Source organism: Littorina saxatilis, linkage group LG4, assembly GCF_037325665.1.
Source record: "Littorina saxatilis isolate snail1 linkage group LG4, US_GU_Lsax_2.0, whole genome shotgun sequence".
Classification (NCBI taxonomy): domain Eukaryota; kingdom Metazoa; phylum Mollusca; class Gastropoda; order Littorinimorpha; family Littorinidae; genus Littorina; species Littorina saxatilis.
The window spans coordinates 59,433,933-59,456,288 of NC_090248.1; the positions used below are offsets into that span (position 1 = coordinate 59,433,933).

General features: G+C 41.5%; 1 protein-coding gene across 1 annotated transcript in view; it reads left to right on the forward strand.

Annotated features, from left to right (window-relative positions):
- The first annotated feature begins 4,647 nt into the window (after nucleotides 1-4,647).
- LOC138965236 (sodium- and chloride-dependent GABA transporter 1-like) overlaps nucleotides 4,648-22,356 on the forward strand; it is a 51,359-nt gene continuing 33,650 nt past the window's right edge. The window contains exons 1-2 of the mRNA XM_070337362.1: nucleotides 4,648-5,264; nucleotides 9,217-9,639. Of these exons, the coding sequence (XP_070193463.1) occupies nucleotides 9,369-9,639 (271 nt within the window). The 5' untranslated portion in view covers nucleotides 4,648-5,264; nucleotides 9,217-9,368. The remainder of the gene's footprint in view (nucleotides 5,265-9,216; nucleotides 9,640-22,356) is intronic.

Genomic DNA, 22,356 nt, shown 5'->3' on the forward strand with positions numbered 1-22,356 from the left:
GAAGGTTCTGATACAATAATATCAGAGCGTTTTTATGAAATGCTTTTTGTTGAGGTGCTGAAAGAGCATGATGATCAATATTTGTTTACACCTTCACGGTATTAGGTATTAGGGTCATGTTCCCGGGTGTTCCCCCGACCCCGCCGAAAGAGGTTCAGTGGGGTTTCGTTTTGGTTTGTTTCGTGAAGTTTTATTTTGTTCTTTAGATACCGTGCTTTTTTCACACATTTTGTTTGTTCTCACACAACTGTTTTCTTTTCTAAGCCTAATTGTAACTCAATGAATAAAAAGACATTTACCGCATATTGAGTGGCCACTTAAACAAACATAAAGAGGTAAACTGCTTTGCCATTCCATTTTTTTTGGCTGTGGTAATGCTCAACTACTTTGGGGTGTGGGGGTGGGGGTGAATTTATTTATAAGGAAAAGGTAGGGGATAAATATAGACTGCTCTCAACAACAACAACATCAACAATATCATATCCGTTCCTTGTAACTGCTGTGATTTTGTTGTCTGTGCTTCAACAGATTACTTGCTTAGTTTTTATCTTTTTAAAACGGAAAATTGGCTGAATTTTAAACCACGTTTTACGACGTGTTTGTATTTTATTGTTTTTTATCGTTGGGTTTCTCTTCTTGTCATTACACGCTCTTCGATGGGTTTTAGTGTCTGATCGTTTTGCTGTCAACATTTGGTTCTCTGGAACTGCTGTTGCGCTGCCCGGTAGCTCAGTTGGTAGAGCACTGGACTTGTGATCGGAAGGTCGCAGGTTCGAATTCGGGCCGGGACGGACACGGGTCAACTTTATGTGCAGACCCAGAGACGGAAGCCATGTCCCACCCCCGTGTCATCACAATGGCACGTAAAAGACCTTGGTCATTCTGCCATAAGTGCAGGTGGTTGAATACACCCAAACACGCAGACACCTGGGTAGCGCGACTCCGTTGCTGCTAGCTTTCCACTGGGAGGAAGCGACCCGAATTTCCCAGCGATGGGACAATAAAGTAATGAAAATGAAAATGAAAAATGAACTGTGACGCTTTTTCGGACAGGTGGTGCTCGCTATTTCGCCGATGACGTTTCGTTTCTGTGACTCGTGGTTTGATTTCTCATGGCTTCTTCGACAACTTCCTTCTAGTTTCCTTTCTGCGTCTTTCGTCAGTCGTTTGTGTGCGTGACATCTGCGGAGCTCATGGACACTACCTGATAATTCGACTTCGTCTTGTGACAGAGGTTTCTTCCACACAAAGTTAGTTGATTTGTCTCTCGGCGCCGTCAAACATCAAAGTTATTGAGATTGTATATATATATCAATTAAAGCGACTTCTATATTTGTTTTGTTTTGTTAAATTCTTCGATCACAGGATCAGCAATTTGTCCTGTTATTAGCTAGGGAGATGAATGATTGTCAATCACTGTCTATATGCGCTTTCCGTAAAACAAACCGGAAAAAAAAACCAACCAAGCAACTCAAAATTCCCCTTGAAAAAAGAAGAAAAATTACATTTGTGGCGACATTTTCCAACCAGACGGAAACCTTAAGCGCACCGAAAGCCTTTAACTGCTATATAATTATATTACACCCTTTAATTTAAACAAAAATCTCAAATGATGTCTTCCTTCCAGAAAAGCACCAGCATGCTCTTGTCATTACAACATGACGTGATAAAAGTGCAGTATGAGAAATGTTTTTATATTCTTGGAGTACAATGGCGACAAGTGATACGGATTAAAAAATCATGAAGGGTACATTTATGGATAGTTTAATTTTGAACGAAACGAATCATTCAGGAAAACTACGAATTATCAGCCTTGAGAGTGGATACACAAAATACGTACGTATAAGACAAAATTCAAATATATTTACACTTTGTATTGCTGTGGCTTCCTTCCTCCTCGTAAAAAAAATAAAAATAAAAGGACACAAAAAGTACTGTGCTCACGTTAACACGAAGAGGACAATACAGCCGGACTATACAACAATTACTACTCTGAGGTCTTCGCCAGGTCACATAGAGAACGGGACATGAGAATGAGTGCATCCGGAAATTACAATAAGCACAGATTACCGAAACACAGCTGTTAAACTTTTGAACCATTGAACCTTCAGACACCACTATGAAAGCATTCCTGATATTTGGTGACATAATTACCCCTCTCTCCCCCCCCCCCCCTCCCCAACCGTACTGTGGAAATTATGGGGCGACAGGAAGCCGTTTTGGGGCAATGGGAATCTCTTAATTCGAACGAGTTCTACGCTCGAAGTGATAATTTAGTCTCCAGCAAAATGCACGACGGTATATTTGCCTGTCAGTCAGTCTGTTTCTCTTTGTCTACAGCCTCTGTCTTCGCGTGACCAACACTTAAACTGACAGTCCAGTAGCATCTCGATTTAAAATCGTCCAGGAAAATGAAGTCACCTGGAACATGTAGAGTAGATCATACAAACCGTCTGTGTGACCGTATGTCAGCCTGTCTGTTCTTATGTCCGACACTGACAATCCTAAGTAACACTTCAATATAAATTCGAACGACATATACTTTTCAAGAAGTGGTTTGAAGAATTGAAATTCGAACGACAGATTCTTTACAGGGAGTGGTTTGGACAATTTTAATTCGAAAGACAGATACTTTTAAAGTGCATTGAACAATGTAAATTCAAACAACCACTACTTTTCACGTGCAACGAAGTTCCAACGACAAACTTAGCAAAGTAGGTCAAACGGGACCCGATCCTGGTCACCCAGTTTAGCCGAGACTCCACCAGATGTGGCTCTTTCAACCCTCGATCCTTTCTCTCCCAATAATTGACCATTATGTGGAGGGTCATTGGGCTGACGATTACGCCAGACAGACACGCTGTACGGCGCGGGTTGTGTGACACACACTCACGCTCTCTCCGTCGCACTCGCTTCCAATCTGCGATCCTGGAGCAGACTAATGGGGAGAGCTGACATCGCTGACAGGAAACGTTAACATATCGGTAAAATCCAAGAACAGTGTTCCAAATCCAAGCAATATGTTGCAAGGTACCAAACTTTACATACACAGAGAACTGTGGTAATGTGTTGGAACTTCGGCAAAATCGTCGTGAACAGCAAGCGATAACTTTGACTTTGAAGTTCGATTCATTGCAGTAACAATATTTGCGTATTAATTGTTAGCGATTAAAAGGGAAGTTATGCTATTTTCTGGTACCAACGCAATACAAATGAAAATTGTCCTGTCACGATTTTCATTGTTCAAAGAAAAAAATGAAATTTTCTAGAATGTTTTTGCAGAGCGATCTTAAAACTGTGCACGCCTTGATAGCCCCGGAGGACGGCCAGATTTCAAGGTCACAGCGGAACCGAGTTCAGAAAAAAAATCAATTTTTGATTACATTGGTGCTAGATTTATGTGTGTTAAACTAATATGATTCCCCAACACGATTCTCAGCTTGGAATATGTCCACCGAGTCTCTGTACCCATGCAACCCTCTGCGCAAAATGGGACATCCACAAAAGCATTGAGAAATTATGACTGCATGGACGAGTATCCAGGGACAAACAAACATACTATCATCACCAGCACCTCCACCACAACAACAAGAACAACAACAACAACAACAACAACAACAACACAAACAAACAAACAAACACACACACACACAACAACAACAACAACAACAACAACAACAACAACAACAACAACAACAACCAAGAACAAATGTGACCCTCCACCACGGAATGAGTCGCATGTCACCTTTGCATGATTTTCATATTTTTACAATTTTCTAAAGAGTTTTTTATGCTCTATCCAGTGGTGAAAACCGTTTGAGTTATAAGCCTGTGACTAAGTTGACCCTCACACTGTTACTAGACACTCCCCAGACTTTTATTAAGCCTAGCGCAGAACCGCGCGAGGTGACATGCGACTCATTTCGTGGTGGAGGGTCACAAATATAAAGTACAAAACAAGAAATCAGAGATGATAATAACTCAAAACACGCCCAAGAAGAACAGCATGACAAAACTAAGTTCTGCAAACGTGCAAAACTTCAATACAGGGATCTCGCAGTAAAAACAGCACACTGCAACACACATATCTCGACATTCTTCTTCTTCTTCTTTTCGTTCGCTGTTAGATCGTCAGTCCGGACTGTAGGGCGAACATAAACGTTTTCCAGGGGAAACCTACTGGAAGTGTTAAAACAGTAACAGCGGGCGATGGCACGATCATTTGCAAGGCGTGCAGAGGATACATGTTCTGTCTTTCGTCGCTGTCTGGAGACATTTAAAGGCACAGTCTCACCATCTCAGGTCCGGCCTGGCTTTAATTTGTGATAAAAACATCCCTCCGCTTGAGAGAGAGAGAGAGAGAGAGAGAGAGAGAGAGAGAGAGAGAGAGAGAGAGAGAGACAGAGACAGAGAGACAGAGAGACAGAGAGAGACAGACAGAGAGAAAGAGAGAAAGAGAGACAGAGAGAGCAAGCGAAGAAAATTGAAACTAAGCAGTTGCAGCAGGAGAGGGGACTGCAGTCTTTCAATTACCGCAGACCACGTGGTACAAAAAGGACGGGGGACGGTTGCGCCAGAGTGAGAGGGAGGAGGGAGATAGAGAGAAGGGCAGATGTCCATTACCCTCTAACTGCTCTTCAGTTCCGCACCCCCTGCGCTCGCTAAACTGTTCCTGCTTACCACAGTGCAGCGGGAGGTGGATCATTTCCGTTCTCGTTCCTGTGGCCCGGTCTGCATTCTCTCTCTTCACGCCCGGCCCTGGGTGACACTGCATGACTATACTCGCCGAGTCAATGACATGCGTTCCGCTTTTACAGAACAATGGAACTCGCTTGGCATTTGGAAGTTTTAACTTTATGACACTGTTGACACACTACGGTTTATTATTTTCCGCAGCTGTGCAATAATGCAGAAAGAGACTGTAATCGGAATATTTTAACTGCCAACCTGCACGTGTTCGTCTGTTCAATTTTTGGACAATTACAGACTTTCCAGTGAGCATTAATTCAAAAAGTGACTCTAATCGCACACTCTTAGCTGCCTTAGTGCACTTGTTCGACTTTTCAACTTCTGGCATTTACAATTGTGTCGGTGATCAGTTCTCGAGGATTTACGGACAATGTATGGCATTTCTGCATTTCTCCGTGTTTGTTTAATGCCGAAATTTAGAGGGAACCTATTTTGATATTTGAAACAAGTGCGCCAGTGACAATTCAAATTCCAGGCATTCAAAATCGTCAGTCATCCCTTTGGCGTGTACACTGGTAAGTGCTGGAGTGTGATTCTGACTGCGTCAATGTGAGACGTTGTGTTAGACTCTTTGTCTGTCTCTCCCTGTCTGTCTCTTTGTATGCATGTATCTTTGTCTTTCTCTCTGTTTTTGCTACGTCTCTGTCTGTCTTTGTCTATAGCTCTCTCTCTCTCTCTCTGTCCCTGCTCTATGTCTATGTGTGTGTGTGTGTGTGTGTGTGTGTGTGTGTGTGTGTTTGTGTGCGTGCGTGTGTGTGTGTGTGTGTGAGAGAGAGAGAGAGAGAGCGCGAGAGAGAGAGAGAGCGCGAGAGAGAGAGAGAGAGAGAGAGAGGTAGAGAGAGAGAGAGAGAGAGAGAGAGAGAGAGAGAGAGAGAGAGAGAGAGAGAGAGAGAGATTTCTGTTGTTTGTCTTGGCAAAGGTTAGTGTCACTGTCTCAGACATACCCGATAGAACAATGTTTATGTTGTTCTTCTGAATTAAACAGAATTTCAGAAAGCAGACAAATCCGGCACTGAATTTTAAAGATTTCTTGCGCATTTTACTGTTGAACAGTTTAAAAACATACAGATAACTGTCAAAAAGAAAGCAACACATTTATAGATTAACAAGAATGATCGGAAACGATTTACCTGGGACCTGTTTCAACAATTCGACTCTTTATGAGCGTACTTTATTTACAGTTTGTCTATGAATTATTAAGAATGTTGCCTCTGATTTCAAACAAGTTGTGTATGTTTATAACATACACAAGTCACAGCAGATATCATATCACTGTGACGGCTATTGAGTGATCAATCTAAAATCCACGTTCGATTTGTGAATTATCTGCCTTTGGCGCTACCAGAAGACAGTTATCGCCCTTGGTTGCAAACTCATGGTTTTTTGACACAACTTGTCTTTTTTGAACTCTTAGAATGGAGCAATTGTCGAATAAAAGTTTGCAATTACAGCCTAAGACATCCTTCTCGGTAGGGAAGCACACTTTTTTAACCGATTTTTTGAAAACACGCTCGCATGATACAAAACAAGAACCAGGTGATCCAGAATGTCGTCGAAAAATGACCACTGGTGACCGTTATGTGCGTGAATTACGCCCTAACAAAACCAAGAAGTTGACTCAGTTAATTGAGTATGTTCAGCAAGTGTAGCAGTATGCAAGAAAATAATTTCAGCTAAAATAAAACGGTCAAAGCGGAAGACAATTCCACTATTTCGTCAAATGTACTGAGTGCGAGGACATACAGAATGACTTATTGTTCATCCACTGTAATCATCAGAATCATTGTTTGTGCAAAAATATGATTTTCAAAGAGAGTTTCCGATGGGGTTTCCGTAATTGTCTCAGCATTACCACCAAATATACTGCCGGACCTGTCAGTTCTTATTAATGGCCACATTCAAAACATCGTCCTCCAGTACGGGTGTCACTAGTAAGAAGTAAAATACATCAGAATCCCTGACAAAATGTAAACATAACACTTTATTTTTAAGTCGTGATACACCGACTTTTCTCTTAGAATAAATTGTGTATGAAACTAATCCAGATTCTTTGTAATGCAATAAGCCAAAATAGATCATAAGACTAAAACGTCAGCAAAAAAGGTATTCTGTAGTTTCTTTTGTATCACATCTCCCCTAACAGAGTATCGCATATAAGAACGTGGTGTGCATGCCAATGATGTGGTCGCAAACGTAGCATAGACCATTTTGGTCTCCCCACTCTTACTATATTAATAAATCAATGTCATTAAAGTTCATATCCTCATAAATACCAAGGCTTCCTTTCGACTTAGACATCTTCACAGCAAGAGGCTAAGCGAATATGCTTTTTGATTTTCTTCAGACATTGTTCATATATTTGTTGTTAAAGAACTGTATTCTTCGCTTCATCTTTTAGTTGTTCTCTTGGGAGATACAACAGCGAATCAGAAATCTTTCGTAATGACAAATGCCATGCTGGCAGCAGCTAATTACTAAAACTATGTACCTTCCGGTATAAAACAAGTAACTTTAGTCAACGTCAATGGCCATTATCTTATGAAATAGAGCACAGCACTCCATGAGCCAAGTAACAAAAACAAAAAACAACTGACGTTTGATAAATGCAAGTGCATGGGTGGGACTGAGAAATGGCATGAATCCTGGGGCCGTCCCCCCAAAAATAGAGAAAAAAATAGGACAAAAATGAAGAAGATCGAATCCTGATTTCCGACATACCGGAAGAATCTCACCCATGCAAGTGTTCGAAACACAAACTAGCCCAGTAACATAGATACAAGAAGTATGTACAATATCAGAGAGTTGTTTCAGGTAGCTGACCTCCGTCTTCAGGCCTTTAACTGCACATCTTGATAGAACTGAACCTTTAGTTGAGTGTATGCATATGTTATTAAGAAAATATAGCGTGACAATATATATATATTATACCCCAGATTCGCCTAGGACCACATAACAAGCTATGCTTTCATCAAGTGCGGCCGTGTATTAACATCTAGAATACAGGAACTGCTACATACAAGGGCGCTTGCTCAAGGTTAATAAAACAAATACGTTTTTCATTATAGAAAGTATTAAACATAAGAAACAAAAATTAAGCTAACCATTTAAAGAATTGTGTTTATCAAAAACACGCCCCACAAAATATGCTTGCCTATCCGCCCCGCCCCCCCCCCCCCCCCCCCCAACAGCGACAACAACAAAAACCAACAGCGACAACAACAAAAAAACGTTCGACCCGTGGACGACGCCCATTAGGATTTTTAGACCATGAAAATTTGACAGGTATGTCTCATTATCTTTAAAAGCATCGCCTTTACCGTGATAACAGTTCTGTTCACTATCTCATATCTGCCCAGAAAGAAGATTTTTCTCTCGAAATTAGTTCATTGAAAACATCTCACTCTGCACAGCATGCGGTCAGGCTGTTGTTGTTCGGTATGCGACCAAGTGGAATAATGACCTCATCCTATGTTAGACTCTGGCCAGATATAAGACGTCGAGCCAAAACCTTTACACTCATGTACAGAAATCTAAACAACGAAGTGACTGTGGTAAGATGAACAAAGTTAAAAAACACACACAAAGGAATACTGTACTCACCGATACAAGAACAAGACAAGACGGTACGAATTTTCGCTTATGGAAGCTTCATCAGGAAAAACAAGAACACACAAGACAACAAAAAGCAGACGCAACACGGAACGAACAAGGTTTGAAAGAAAATGGAGGGGAAACACGCAAAAAAGACAACAAAAAGCCATTGTGTGGTAAGAGGCCAAAGTGTGGAAAGAGCCCAAAGTGTGTTTGTGTGTGAATGTGTGTGTGTGTGTCTATGTGTGTGTGTGTGTCTATGTGTGTGTTCATGTGTTTGGTTGTGTGTGTGTGTGTGTGTGTGTGTGTGTGTGTGTGTGTGCGTGTGCGTGCGTGCGTTCGTTTGTTCCCCCCCCCTTTTTATGAATGTGTATCACTTTTAGTCTAGTATGCCTGTGCCCATGAGATCCTCCAACCACTTCTCTCCCCTTTTATTCATTTCCGTTCCTAGAGTTCCTTCCCTTTTTTGCGTTTTTCCCCTATATTTTTTTTCAAACTTTGTTCGTTCCGTGTTGCGTCTGCTTTTTGTTGTCTTTTGTGTTCTTGTTTTTCCTGATGAAGCTTCCATAAGCGAAAATTCGTACCGTCTTCTCTCGTTCTTGTATCGGTGAGTACAGTATTCCTTTGTTAACTCATGTACAGAGATTAACCAATCTTTGACAATTAAAAAAAGAAAGAAAAAGGTAACATTTTTGTACGTTCAATTGAGGACTAAACAAAAACATTCACAAGACCCTCGACCTGACGGGTTCAAAGTGGACAAACGAGAGAAACAGCCGAAACAAATAAATTAAAGAAAGCTGTGACTTATGAACAATCTCCCCAAGATGGTCGTAGCAATCTTCGACGTGAATCTTTTCTCTATTTCTGTCGCAGTCAAGATTTTTCAGTCCATTGCCGCCGCGAACTCAGGCCGCACTTGCGGTAGGGGCTACAGAAGTCCTTCCAACCCCTCCACCACAACCACTACCACCACCCCAACCTCCTCGCCCTCCAACGCCTCTTACAACCACAACACCTCTCCAGCCATGGAGAAGCAGCAGCCCAACAACCAGAAGAAGGAATGCATCGAGATGACCATAGATGGCCGGGTGCCCCCTGTCGGCGGGAGTCTGTCCAGGGAGACCACTCTGTCCATCGAGGCCAACGGACGCACGATCGAGACGAAGCTTGACGACGGGATCCCGGAGCGAGAGATGTGGAACGGTCAGGTTGAGTTCATTCTGGCCTGTGTCGGGCAGTGCATCGGCCTGGGCAATGTGGTCCGCTTCCCCTACCTATGCTACAGAAACGGCGGTGGTGAGTGGAGTTGTGTGTTTGTTGTAATACTACGCGTCATTTGACTAGGCAGATGCGTTTGCAATGTGGTCCGCTTCCCCTACCTCTGCTACAGAAACGGCGGTGGTGAGTGGAGTTGTGTGTTTGTTATAATGGACTGGGTGGCCGAGTGGTAACGCACTTGCGCTCGGAAGCGAGAGGTTGCGAGTTCGACCCTGGGTCAGGGCGTTAGCAATTTTCTCCCCCCTTTCCTAACCTAGGTGGTGGGTTCAAGTGCTAGTCTTTCGGATGAGACGAAAAACCGAGGTCCCTTCGTGTACACTACATTGGGGTGTGCACGTTAAAGATCCCACGATTGACAAAAGGGTCTTTCCTGGCAAAATTGTATAGGCATAGATAAAAAATGTCCACCAAAAATACCCGTGTGACTTGGAATGATAGGCCGTGAAAAGTAGGATATGCGCCGAAATGGCTGCGATCTGCTGGTCGATGTGAATGCGTGATGTATTGTGTAAAAAATTCCATCTCACACGGCATAAATAGATCCCTGCGCCTTGAGTCCGAGTCTGGAGATACGTGCGCGATATAAGACTTCATATAATATAACAAATAATACTACGCGTCATTTGACTAGGCAGATGCGTTTGCAATGTGGTTCGCTTCCCCTACCTCTGCTACAGAAACGGCGGTGGTGAGTGGAGTTGTGTGTTTGTTATAACACAGTGGAAGCCTCGTTTTCAGATCTCCAGATCACTGAGAAAATAAGGTCTCAAAAATGAGGGAGTCTTAAACTAGTCGTACATTTGTGACCCTCCACCACGGAATGAGTCGCATGTCACCTTTGCATGATTTTCATATTTTTATATTTTCCTAAAGAGTTTTTTATGCTCTATCCAGTGGTGAAACCCGTTTTAGAAAAGAGCGAAAACTGTTTGAGTTATAGGCCTGTGACTAAGGTGACCCTCACACTGTTACCAGACACTCCCCGGACTTATATTAAGCCTAGCGAAGAAGCGCGCGAGGTGACATGCGACTCATTTCGTGGTGGAGGGTCACATTTACAGAAGTGATGAACAGACAATCTGAAAAAAATAAGACCTTAAAAGGAAGGAAGTCTTAAATTGGGGGTCTTAAGAGTGGAGTTATGCTGTACTACGCTTCGTTAAACTAGGCAGATGCGTTTGAGTGCATATCTTTGTGATGAAACCGTTTATGTAAACAACACGCAAAACGTGTTCCGTTAAAAGGCCGCGGTCAATAAATATGAAACAAAAGTCGATATGCCCCCCGAGGACCGACAAAAAAAGCTGGTCTGACAACAAACCACCAAACATCGTTTTTGTCATCATTTTGGTAGTGAGAAAATAAGATCACAATCAACACAGGGAGCCATGCTTTGAAACACGGATTCCGTGCTGATAACCACACAAGTTCCGTCTGCCTCAAAATTAATGGTTTACAGAACGATATAAATCTTCTCACGAAAAAAGCAGTTCTAACCTTATGGAACACACTAACAACAGCATTTAATAGCATTAAATGACACAGTTCCTTTGAATGGGTATTTAGCTTGCGTAAACCACACACCAGTTTTCGTGGTTTATTTTACCCCTGAGCCATCGTGAACCCGTGTGATCCACTGTCCTTTTTTTCACAATTTAGTCGTCAGTTTGTGATTTCAATGGGACTCGCTGTATCTGCAATAGCACGTTATTGTGTACCTCTGAATCTAAAATGCAACCAACGACTGCGAGTCACACGAACTTATTGGTGGAGTTTTGCTTCAAACAAGCAAGCGCTATGCAGAAAATTCGTTTGCTTGGGAAACACGACTTTGCGTGACTAGCTTCCGGGCTCCCTTTTTTAAAACTAACAAAACTTCGAATTGTACTGATCTTGTCTTGCTGAAAAAATAATTATTTTATGATTTAAGAATGTTTGTGTAACAAGCTGTCAAATTATTATTTCGATTTTAAAAGTTAGTTCTAGCGCCAAAACGAAGCGTCCGATTGTGGGTTAGACAATCCGGCTGGCCACGCACAAATCATTTCTTTGAAAAATGCTCGCTCTTTACGGAGGGCACCTATAGGATGTTCTCAAGCGGTGAGTGTTTAAACGAAAAGGTGTTTGTATTGTGTGTCAAAGCCTGACAGTGTCTGTGACCAGAAACTGATGGTTTACGAGAAGCTGAGTGTGCCTTGAAGCTGTTATGATTTTTGTGTAGATTTGAACACGGGGAAACTTGCTTTGGTACATTTGATTGTATGGGGGTATCTGTGTTATAGGTCTCACTGTACAAACACTACCTCTTGTAAAATAATCTGTTTGCTGAATATGGCAAGAGAACGGATGTCCTTTCCAGTCAGCATATAACTGGTTTTTATAATAACGGCCCAATCATAAAGATCTGCACGTAAACGTGTCTGCCTTTTTTCTTTTATGACGGGTAGTATATAAAATGCTATGCGTATAATTTGCGTTTGTTATAGAAATGGTGTTGTGTACAAGTATATATTTGTTATAATAAATGCGGCGAGTACCATTGTGTGATAATATAAGATGTTTGATGGGTTGTTGACAGACCAGCTTTTTTGTCGTCCGAGGGGGAGCATATCGTCTTTTGTTTCATATTTATTGACCAAGGCCGAAGGCCGCGGTCAATAAATATGAAACAAAAGTCGATATGCCCCCCGAGGACCGACAAAAAAAAGCTGGTCTGACAACAAACCACCAAACATCGTTTTTGTCATCATTTTGGTAGTGAGAAAATAAGATCACAATCAACACAGGGAGCCATGCTTTGAAACACGGATTCCGTGCTGATAACCACACGAGTTCCGTGCGGATAACCACTGGCAATCAAAGCTGGCGTGTGAAAGCAACTTTCTGTATTTTTGAGTTCATAAAATGTTGGGATGAATATGTCAGGTTTGAGGATGCACAGTTCTGTTTGTTCATCTCGGTATTCCACTCCCTCGGCTTTCAGTTGTGAGTATTAAGCTTAGTAATCGAATGTGGACGCTACGTTGGGTCAAAGGTCACAGAAGATTTGCGTCGTTCAGCGAAGGAAAGAATTGCGATCTTGTTTCCGACTCAGTACCTCTTTGTTTTTCATTAGACCTGTCAATCTGCTTGCTCGACTTTGTGAGATGTTTGCATATCTTGTTGCTATTTTCTTTGCTTTTATCATTATTTCTTATTTGTGCTTCGTTTATCGATACAACGTCTTGTGCACCGGTCAAAATGTGTGTGTCAGGGTTTAATTGGTTTGACTTGAACTTGACGTTCGTGTTTCTCACACAAAGATACACGCACTCCATGACTTTGTAAGAAGACATAACATATCGGTAGGTTTCATTTGTTTGTGATGAATTTATAGAAGTAGTTTTGTTGTCTTGTTTACTTTTGCCAGTTTGCCAGTTGGATTTTGGAACTTTGCAAAGCAGTGTCGTGTCGTCTGTTTAGGTCTGGGGAAACGCCAATGAAAAGAGCCGAAGAATCCTCGAGCGTTTCTATTGGGTTTGCTTTTGATTATCCATGTAATAGGGCTTCCTGCAACTATGGTAACCGGGGATTTATTCCCCGGGGAACATGCGATTTATTTCCCAGGTGCTTGTGAATGAAAACTCGTGAAAATGATGACAACAGATAATATGGGCAATATTCTCCCTTTCCTTGACTTTTAGAAACGTCGGGGGCGAGTAAAGCTGCTTCTTGTTCAATTGCCTTAATATTCATACAGAAGCAGTTTTTCTCCCAGGTCAACATATGTGCAGACCTGCTAGTGCCTGTTCGTGTGTACACGTATACAAGCACAAGACCAAGTTTGCACGGGGGAAAAAATCATATTATCTATGTCAGAGTTCGGTGGTTTATGCAAACAATAAATTCCATACACGTCAAAGGTCACTCGTGCTGAGTCCCGAGTGTACGTCGGCGTTTCACCAATGAAAGAAGTAGAAGAAGAATTTTGTACAGTCAAATCTGTGCAGATTCTTCTCTCAATCAAAGTCATGCACGCACGCGCATGATAAAGATCCCAAGACAATACCCATAACTATATATATAAGCAGAGTTCTAAATCAGTCCACGCAAGCACGGAGAATGAAAGGTTCTAATGTGTTTGTTTGCATGGGGCGGCGTAAAAAACAAAACAAAACAAGTCGCGTAAAGCAAAAATACAACATTTAGTCAAGCTCAGTCGAACTCACAGAATGAAACTAAACGCATTGCATTTTTTTCCGCAAGACCGTACACTCGTAGCATCGTCTGTCCACCGCTCGTGGCAAAGGCAGTGAAATTAACAATCCAGAAAAGCGCGGTAGCGGTTGCGCTGAGGAGAATAGCACGCTTTTCTATATCTCTATTCTTTTTAACTCTCTGAATGTGTTTTTAATCCAAACATATCATATCTATATGTTTTTGGAATCAGGAACGGACAAGGAATAAGATGAAATTGTTTTTAAATCGATTTCGGAAATTTAATTTTAATCATAATTTTTATATTTTTAATTTTCAGAGCTTGTTTTTAATCCAAATATAACATATGTATATGTTTTTAGAATCAAAAAATGATGAAGAATACGATAAACGTAATTTTGGATCGTTTTATAAACAAATAATTTTAATTACAATTTTCAGATTTTTAATGACCAAAGTCAATCATTAATTTTTAAGCCTCCAAGCTGAAATGCAACCCCTATCATATCTATATGTTTTTGGAATCAGGAACGGACAAGGAATAAGATGAAATTGTTTTTAAATCAGTGTAATGTACGTATGTATGCATGCATGGTGATGTGTGTCTGCATATGTGTCTGGTTGGTTTTTATTTTATTTTTACCGTGCCGTGCCAAGATGAAATCCTTTTGCAAAATTGGTGAATAAATATCTTGTATCTTGTATCTTGTAAGTTTGGCCTTCGTCGAAGATTGCTTGGCCAAAATTTCGATCAATTTGATTGAAAAATGAGGGTGTGACAGTGCCGCCTCAACTTTTACAAAATGCCGGATATGACGTCATCAAAGACATTTATCGAAAAACTGAAAAATATGTCTGGGAATATCATACCCAGAAACTACACACACACACACACACACACACACACACACACACACACACACACACACACACACACACACACACACACACACACACACACACACACACACACACACACACACACACACACTTACACCACGACCCTCGTCTCGATTTCCCCCTCTATGTTAAGACATTTAGTCAAAACTTGACTAAATGTAAAAAGGACTGCAACAACACCAACACCACCACCAACACCAACAACAACAACAACAAGCCTCCGGCGCTGCACGCTTTACCCAGGGGTAGCAGCTCATATTTCTTTTGAAAAAATGCCCCAAGAACTATCAAGAATGTCACATATCAAATACGTATCATAATCTAAATTCAGGGTTCAGATAAAGCCCCAAACTGACAAATAAAACCAGTTTTCTTATTCTTCGTCTCCAATACTATAACATAACGTCTCACAAGAGGTTAATTATATGATCAGTATGAGATTTATGACGGGTCCTAACTTCACACAATGTAGCACGCAACATCCTGATTACAAAAAAACAAAAACGAATCAGTTTACGCAATTCTCACCCATACAACAGCAGTTAAACAAGTTGAAAAACAAAAGAGTTGTGTACTCACCGATACAAGCTATAGGACAGCACAATAATACGAACTTTCGCTTATAAAAGCTTCATCAGGTAACAAAAACAAAGGACAACAAAAAGCAAAAGCAACACTGATGGAACGAACACGGACAACAAAAAGCAAAAGCAACACTGATGGAACGAACAAGGACAACAAAAAGCAAAAGCAACACTGATGGAACGAACACGGACAACAAAAAGCAAAAGCAACACTGATGGAACGAACACGGACAAGGTTGGACAAGAAGATGGAGGGCATTTAGCATTTTTTAGAGTTTTAGCATTCGGACACATACATCCGAGGCAGATTGTGGTTTTTACAGTACTGTACACTTAATAATCTGGCTTTACACTAACACTTTTAGACTGATTTTCCAAACATAGTGGTCCAAGATTTCATGCATACAATAACAACTGGTTTCTGGTACCTCTTCCCTTGGACAGCGGTGTTTTTCTCCTCAGATGGGTATCTCAAACACGAAAATTATAAGCGAATTGTTCATTGAATGTTTCTCATTATATCAATGCCAAGTGTCTGCTTCTGCATAGATCTCACAGTTGTCAATAGTTTGTTTGCTTCCAAGACACACGTCAGGTTGAAAAATAACGTATAAGCGCGCGAACGTCTGTAGACTCTGGTGCTTTTCCGCTGCAGTTGAAATATTTATAAAGTTTAAGAATGACACTAGTACAAAAACAAGTAGGTGGTTCTGTTCAGCTGTCATTGTTATGTTCTTTGAAGTACAAACACGTTGTAATTGTCTTCTACCCTTCCCTACTGAAAAGCTGGGAGTTCATTTCCGGTCAAGTGCCGATAATCTGATATAATGGGATGACGCCATTTGCACAGCTCTGTGATAACAATAAAATATCCGAGCATAGGGCAGGATCATCTGAAAATCACAGAATCAACCACGTCTGTAGACCAGGAGAAAAACAATGAATGCGGAGTCTGAGGAGTTTCCGTAACAGTCCTCGTCTTCCTCCTGAATTGATATGCAGAGAAGAACGTCGGCAATTTTTGGAACTCTGATAAGATCAGGCCATAAGCAGATTTCAGCGGATGTGTAGGGCTTTTCTTATTTGGTCTGATTAGATCAGATCATAAACGAATTAGGATCGATTTCATAACAGAGTGCTGAGCTGAGTTTTACACAGCAGGATCGAGTTTGAGCCGACCTCTCAAAAAAAGCGAGTGTCAGCCGTGGACGTGCTCTGCATTGAATTTGATTGTGCGTGGCTGTATAGAGCAGTGTGTGTTACCGTCATTTTCCTGTATCATAACCACAGACCCATTCATGTACACAAAGAATAATCCAATGTACAATACAATACAATACAATACAATACAGTACAATACAATACAATACAATACAATACAATACAATGCTGTAGAGCAGTGTGTGTTACCGTCATTTTCCTGTATCATAACCACAGACCCATTCATGTACACAAAGAATAATCCAATGTACAATACAATACAATACAATACAATACAGTACAATACAATACAATACAATACAATACAATGCTCTTGGTACCGTCATTTTCCTGTGTTATAATCACAGACCCATACAGCTACATACTGAATAATCCAATGTACAATACAATACGTAGAGGTTACATGCCGAGTCTCAGTGATTATTAAAAATAATGGTCGAAGTTAGCGGATCATGAAAAATGCGAGCTTTAGCGAGCTTTTTCATGACCGCGAACTGAGACCATTATTTTTTATAATCACTGAGACGAGGTGTGTAACCTCTTTATTCCTCCTTTCTTCAGTTATTCAAAGAAAAGAGGAGTTTTTTTGCGAAAGTTTGATCGAATCCTATTCACTCAACCAGTCAACCTGCGCAGGCGATCGATTAATGCGCGGTTGTATAGTTCCGTGCAAATCATTCCATTCTGTTAACACTTCTTGTCAGTTTTCCTATTTTGGACTAAAATCAAGTACACAGATATGCTGTTATTCTGCTGTGGCGGCAAAGGCAGATATTGTGTGTTCCGTATATGTTTTGGTATCGCTTAGGATAATGTTCTTTCGTCAAATGGGACTAGCAGACGAACTTTTGCACCCGTGTTCCAACGTTAAAAACTGTATGAAGTTCAGTTTTCTGGGGAAAATAGTGTATGAAACCGCTTTATGTTGTTTAAATTGATGAGATGTGTGCATTTGGTTGCGTGTGATCTGTTTATTAAATGAAATATTGTTGAAAACTGACCGTCGGATTGCAGTCTGTTGTTGAAGAAACTGAGTGAAAAGAAATTTGAAAGGGGAACTACTCTTGTCGTTAGACAAAGTATGAGAGTTACTTGCCTTGGAAATTTGCTTGTGATGAACGTTTGTGCACAGCAGACCTAGATTCTGAAAACAACCAAACTCATGGATTTCATATGGAGATTCATGTGTTCAAGCCTGTAGTTGTTAATTTAAATGCGGTATGTTTGTATTGTTTGCTCCAGAGATGTATACTTCGTACATTAGAGCGTTCGGAACTTTTCAGTCGCAAAAGTAGTACCGACGCAGAACAGCTTCTCAACCCATTGCGCTATCGAGGATTCAGGCTGTTGCTTGGTCGTTATTTGTTTGGTTGCTTGGTGTTTATCGAAAAATAACTCGCTCTACAAGTGTACAGAGGTAGAGAAGCAGAGGGGAGGGGGGGGGGGGGAATAGAATACAATACATCCGCTTGCACACATACCAAAACTCAACAGCCTGACCCCAGTACAGAATGGTCATTTCGTTGTGAAATGAATTCGGAGATTAACATTTGTATACTAAAAGTAACCACATGAACTTGGCTAGGATGTCGATTTGCATTTGAAGTTGAGGGATGGTCTTATCCCGTGTAAAAGTTTAACCAGTTCTCCGTTTCTTAGAGGCGAGAATTGGCGAGTGACGCGAGTTTGGCGATGAAGTACCGTTTCTTGGGCAATGCTCGCCGCGAGGGACGCTAGGATTCTCGCCGCGAACGCTAGGTAGCCTTGGGCTTGATGGCTTGGCGAGAAAACATGGCGGCCGCACTGCTGTCAATCCGCTTGGCTGTCCATGGCTCTTTCCCGACTAGTGCAGACGACCTTTTCGGTATCAACCAATGGTGTTTAATTCTTGCGAAGCTAGCCGTCAAACCGTTTCATATACACTCTCGCCTCCTAGCTCCGCGAGCGGCTAGCCTCAATAATGTATCGCTTGAAAGAAACATGGGTAAAATGTGAGGTGGTGAACCGAATCGATAATACGAAAAGAAGTGTACCTTTGAATAATCCTCGCATCACTGGTATAATAACTTAGATAAGGGTTTCTCTTGTAAGTCAATGTGACAGCGCACGCAAAAACCAAATACATTGATTTCTTTTTTTGTTTTGTTTGTTTTTCTGATTGAAAATGAGTTTTTGTTAAAGTCATTAACTAGAGAAGCGGATTCTGGGTGACATGCAAAAAACAGATTCATGGAAATCATTCCTCGTTAGGGAACTGCGGGCTTCTGATTGCTCAGGGGACTAGCGCCAACGTTTGTGGGAAATAAACTCAGAAGTTACGGAATCTACAGAAACTGTGCACCGAGTTGCAAGCAAATAATGTATTTGGTAAGACTAGACATGTAACAATTCAAAACCTAAAAATTCTTCCACAAACTGTTACCTGCCAATAGGTTTCAGCATGTAACTCAACAGTGTTTTGTGCAACGTATACCTGTCTCTCCCCTCCCCCCCCCCCCCCCCCCCATACGCTGTAATAAATCAATGCTATTCACATTCTTTAAAATTCCGAGCAGACACGCATTCCGCAAATAATGAACAACATTCATACTCTCGTCTGGGTTGTGTGCTGATGTTAGGACCAACACAAATTTCGCCGAGCTGGTCACGGCGGAAAGCGCAGCTACTTTATAAATAGGTTTTGGTTTCCGAAAGGTCAGCGGTTCGCTATTCGTGTTACAGAGACAAATGGATGTCCTGGTAGTAGACTCAAAAGTAATAGTGCCCACGTTGGAAGTTAATCCCGACATCTGCGGTCGTTAGCCACAATTAATTCGACTAACAAATCCCAACTCTGCTCAGAAAACTGGCAAGCTGTTCATATGTGGTATGTGTCAAAGTGGAAGCACGCGCTTTTCCCATGTAACAGACTGGAAATAACTGTGGTGTGATACATAATCGTCCACACGGCATGGACGATACTTCTTTCAAGTAAATGGGCCGTTTCTTGCATGTTCTCAACAGTACCACGACCGAACTCGAAGCAAAACAAAAGTAGGGGAGTTATTTTTCTTTTGCAACAATTATCTTTTCACTGGAGCCTTGTAGCTGGATTCTTCTTCGTTGCTGGTTTCATTTTGAGGGTCGCTTAATTTTAACCATGATTTCCTTAATTAATTGTGTTTACGTTTTCACATGAGATGAGTAAAAGTCAACTTCAATTGCATTCAAGAAGCAGTGTAAGCACTGCATTTGAAAAAAAAATGTTGTTTAGTTTTTGTAAGTAAATGAAACTCGCGTGTCACGCAAAGATGTCGACCAAAAACAGGAATGGTCATACCTTTGCTCATTGTACAGGAAGCTACTTTATAGCAGAAGTTTATTTTAAGCTGAAACTAGTTGATTTGAAGAGTTCAGATATTCAACAGCACCAGACAACATTTTAAAATCAGCTGAGACTAGCAACGGTAAGAAAACAACTGACCTGAACTGACTGTTACGCACGTTTCATGCTCTCACACAAATCCACTCTGTCAGATGGGGTAAATGACTATAGAGCTCATTACTGTAGATATTGAGATCTGAACACCAAAGCAACCATATTCAAACCTAAAATGCATCTAAACCACAATGAAAATTCCGCGTCACGCGCGAAACGTGCGTCATGGAAAATGATATGTGTATGTGTAGAGCGATTGAGAGAAAACTACTTGACCGTTCTTCATACAACTTTACATGAGAGTTCCTGGAAATAATATATCCCCAGATGTTTTGTTTAAATGTTGTCGATACATGTCTTGGATGACCTCATACCCGGCTTTTTCTGAAAGTTGAGGCGGCACTGTCACACCTTCATTGTTTGATTGAAATGTTGGTCAAGCAATCTTCGACGATGCACTATGGGATTGCATTTCACTTGGAAGCTTACCAATTAAATAATGAGTTTGGTCATTGAACATTCTGAAAATGCTAATTAAAATTAAAAACATTAGAAATTGATCCAAAAATGATTTCATCTCGTTCGTTATCATTTTCTCATTCCCAAAACATATACATATGTTATATTTGGGTTAAAAATAAGCTCAGAAAGTTAAAAATCATTTCCCTGTTAAGCGCTGGTCATGTTCGAAGCCTTGCGGTTGATGTCGAAACAGCTTTTGTTTTACCTTTGTGTTAAAATAAGATGCATGCGGAACATAAATAACCAAATTTGGATGAGCTAAAAGTTACTTAATTTTTCACCTCCGATTCCCCCCTTTTGTGACCAGCGGCAAAGAAGAACCCAGCTTAAACTCTCAGTCTGCTTTAGTCGCGATTACCACAAGTATGTATACCATATGCATGACCCAGTTCAACGCGTTGGAGACAGATAGGGTGTGATAGTGTACAAAGGAATCCCTCTCTCTTTTGGCAAAAGGGCAGCGCTTTCCCGCATTTGGTTTCATTGCCATTCGACCTTCAGTGGCTAAGTAGTTAAAGGCACAGTCCTTCGCGTGAAAACCGCTCTTCGTACTCTCTTGAGAGTCGGAGTGGCGCAGTGGTTAGAGCGCTTGCCTCTCACGCTGGAGGTCGTGGTTCACAAATACCCGATTTTCCGAGCGCTCTTCAGTCCACCCAGCTTGAAATGGGTACCTGACCCTCTTTAGAGCCGGGGGAGGAAAAGGCGGTGAGGGAGAGGAGATGGGCACCACCCTCATAAATCTGGCCCCAGAAAAGTTGAGATCTCTGACATCTCTCTCCCCTACAACCAGATGGCTATGGTAATACCTTTACCTTGTTTTTACTCTCTTGATCAGACCTGTCCCGGCTTTTAAAGCGAACAAGACCATCCCTTCTCTTGGACACATACCAACGATCAATATCCTGACTGCTTGCTGCGCACAGTGAGAGTGTGTTGATGAAATCAATTAATAGAGAGCCAATAGTTGTCCTTAAACTATTAGTTCATCAAACTTGTCTCACGTTGCGCAGAACGCGCCAGGCTGTTCATTTTGGATATCGATCGGGAAGAGGGAAGGAGTTATTTTAAGATGTCGTTTCTAAACCTTCTAAACTTGATACAGATGGCAGCAGTAATTCAAGCCAGCATGAAAGTTACACATCTGCACAAATACGGAACGATTTTAATGTTTGCACATGTTAAAGAGTCTGCGCAAGTTTGATGGCTGTGTATTCTCTTTTCCCACCCAGACATACATTTAAACAAAAACTTAAGAAATTATGAACGGGACTCAAACAGGTATTCTCCTACATAAACACACGCTGAAGACAACTTGACATGGTACAGATATCCAAACTTCAATTCCAAGCTAATCATAACATGCCGGGTTTGTGAGCAAGGTTCTTGAAGATCCCCAAGCTTTTCATAACATGCAATGTACTTTAAGATCCCCAAGCTGTTCCCAACGCGGCAGCTATGAACTTGAAGCTCCCAGAGTGTGTGCTCGTTGAGGTTTCAAAAACCATCGATCACAATGAGAAAAACTGTCAATTAAATCGTTACCCGAAGCGTCTGCGGGTCTGGGATCTCTCTCAGCGTTGGAGAACGTTTGGCTTTTTTGTAGTGGGCACTCGTGCACTTCAGAAGAAACGGCCAATTATTGGCCCCGCACGACGGGCAGGGTTCAATGCGGCGAGCCGCCTGTGAAACGTTTTCAGGGCGTCCTATTGAAAAAGGGCGATGGCGTATTGATACGCTCCGCTTTCTGCCCGCTTGGCGCACGAAGGCGGACGTGACTCGGGTGAATATGACAACCTGGCTGTCCTTCTTCACAGCGAGCTCATGGACCACAATCTGTCCTAACTCCTCTCTTTTCACTTTGCTGTCTAGAATTTAAATCTTCGCAGTGTATCT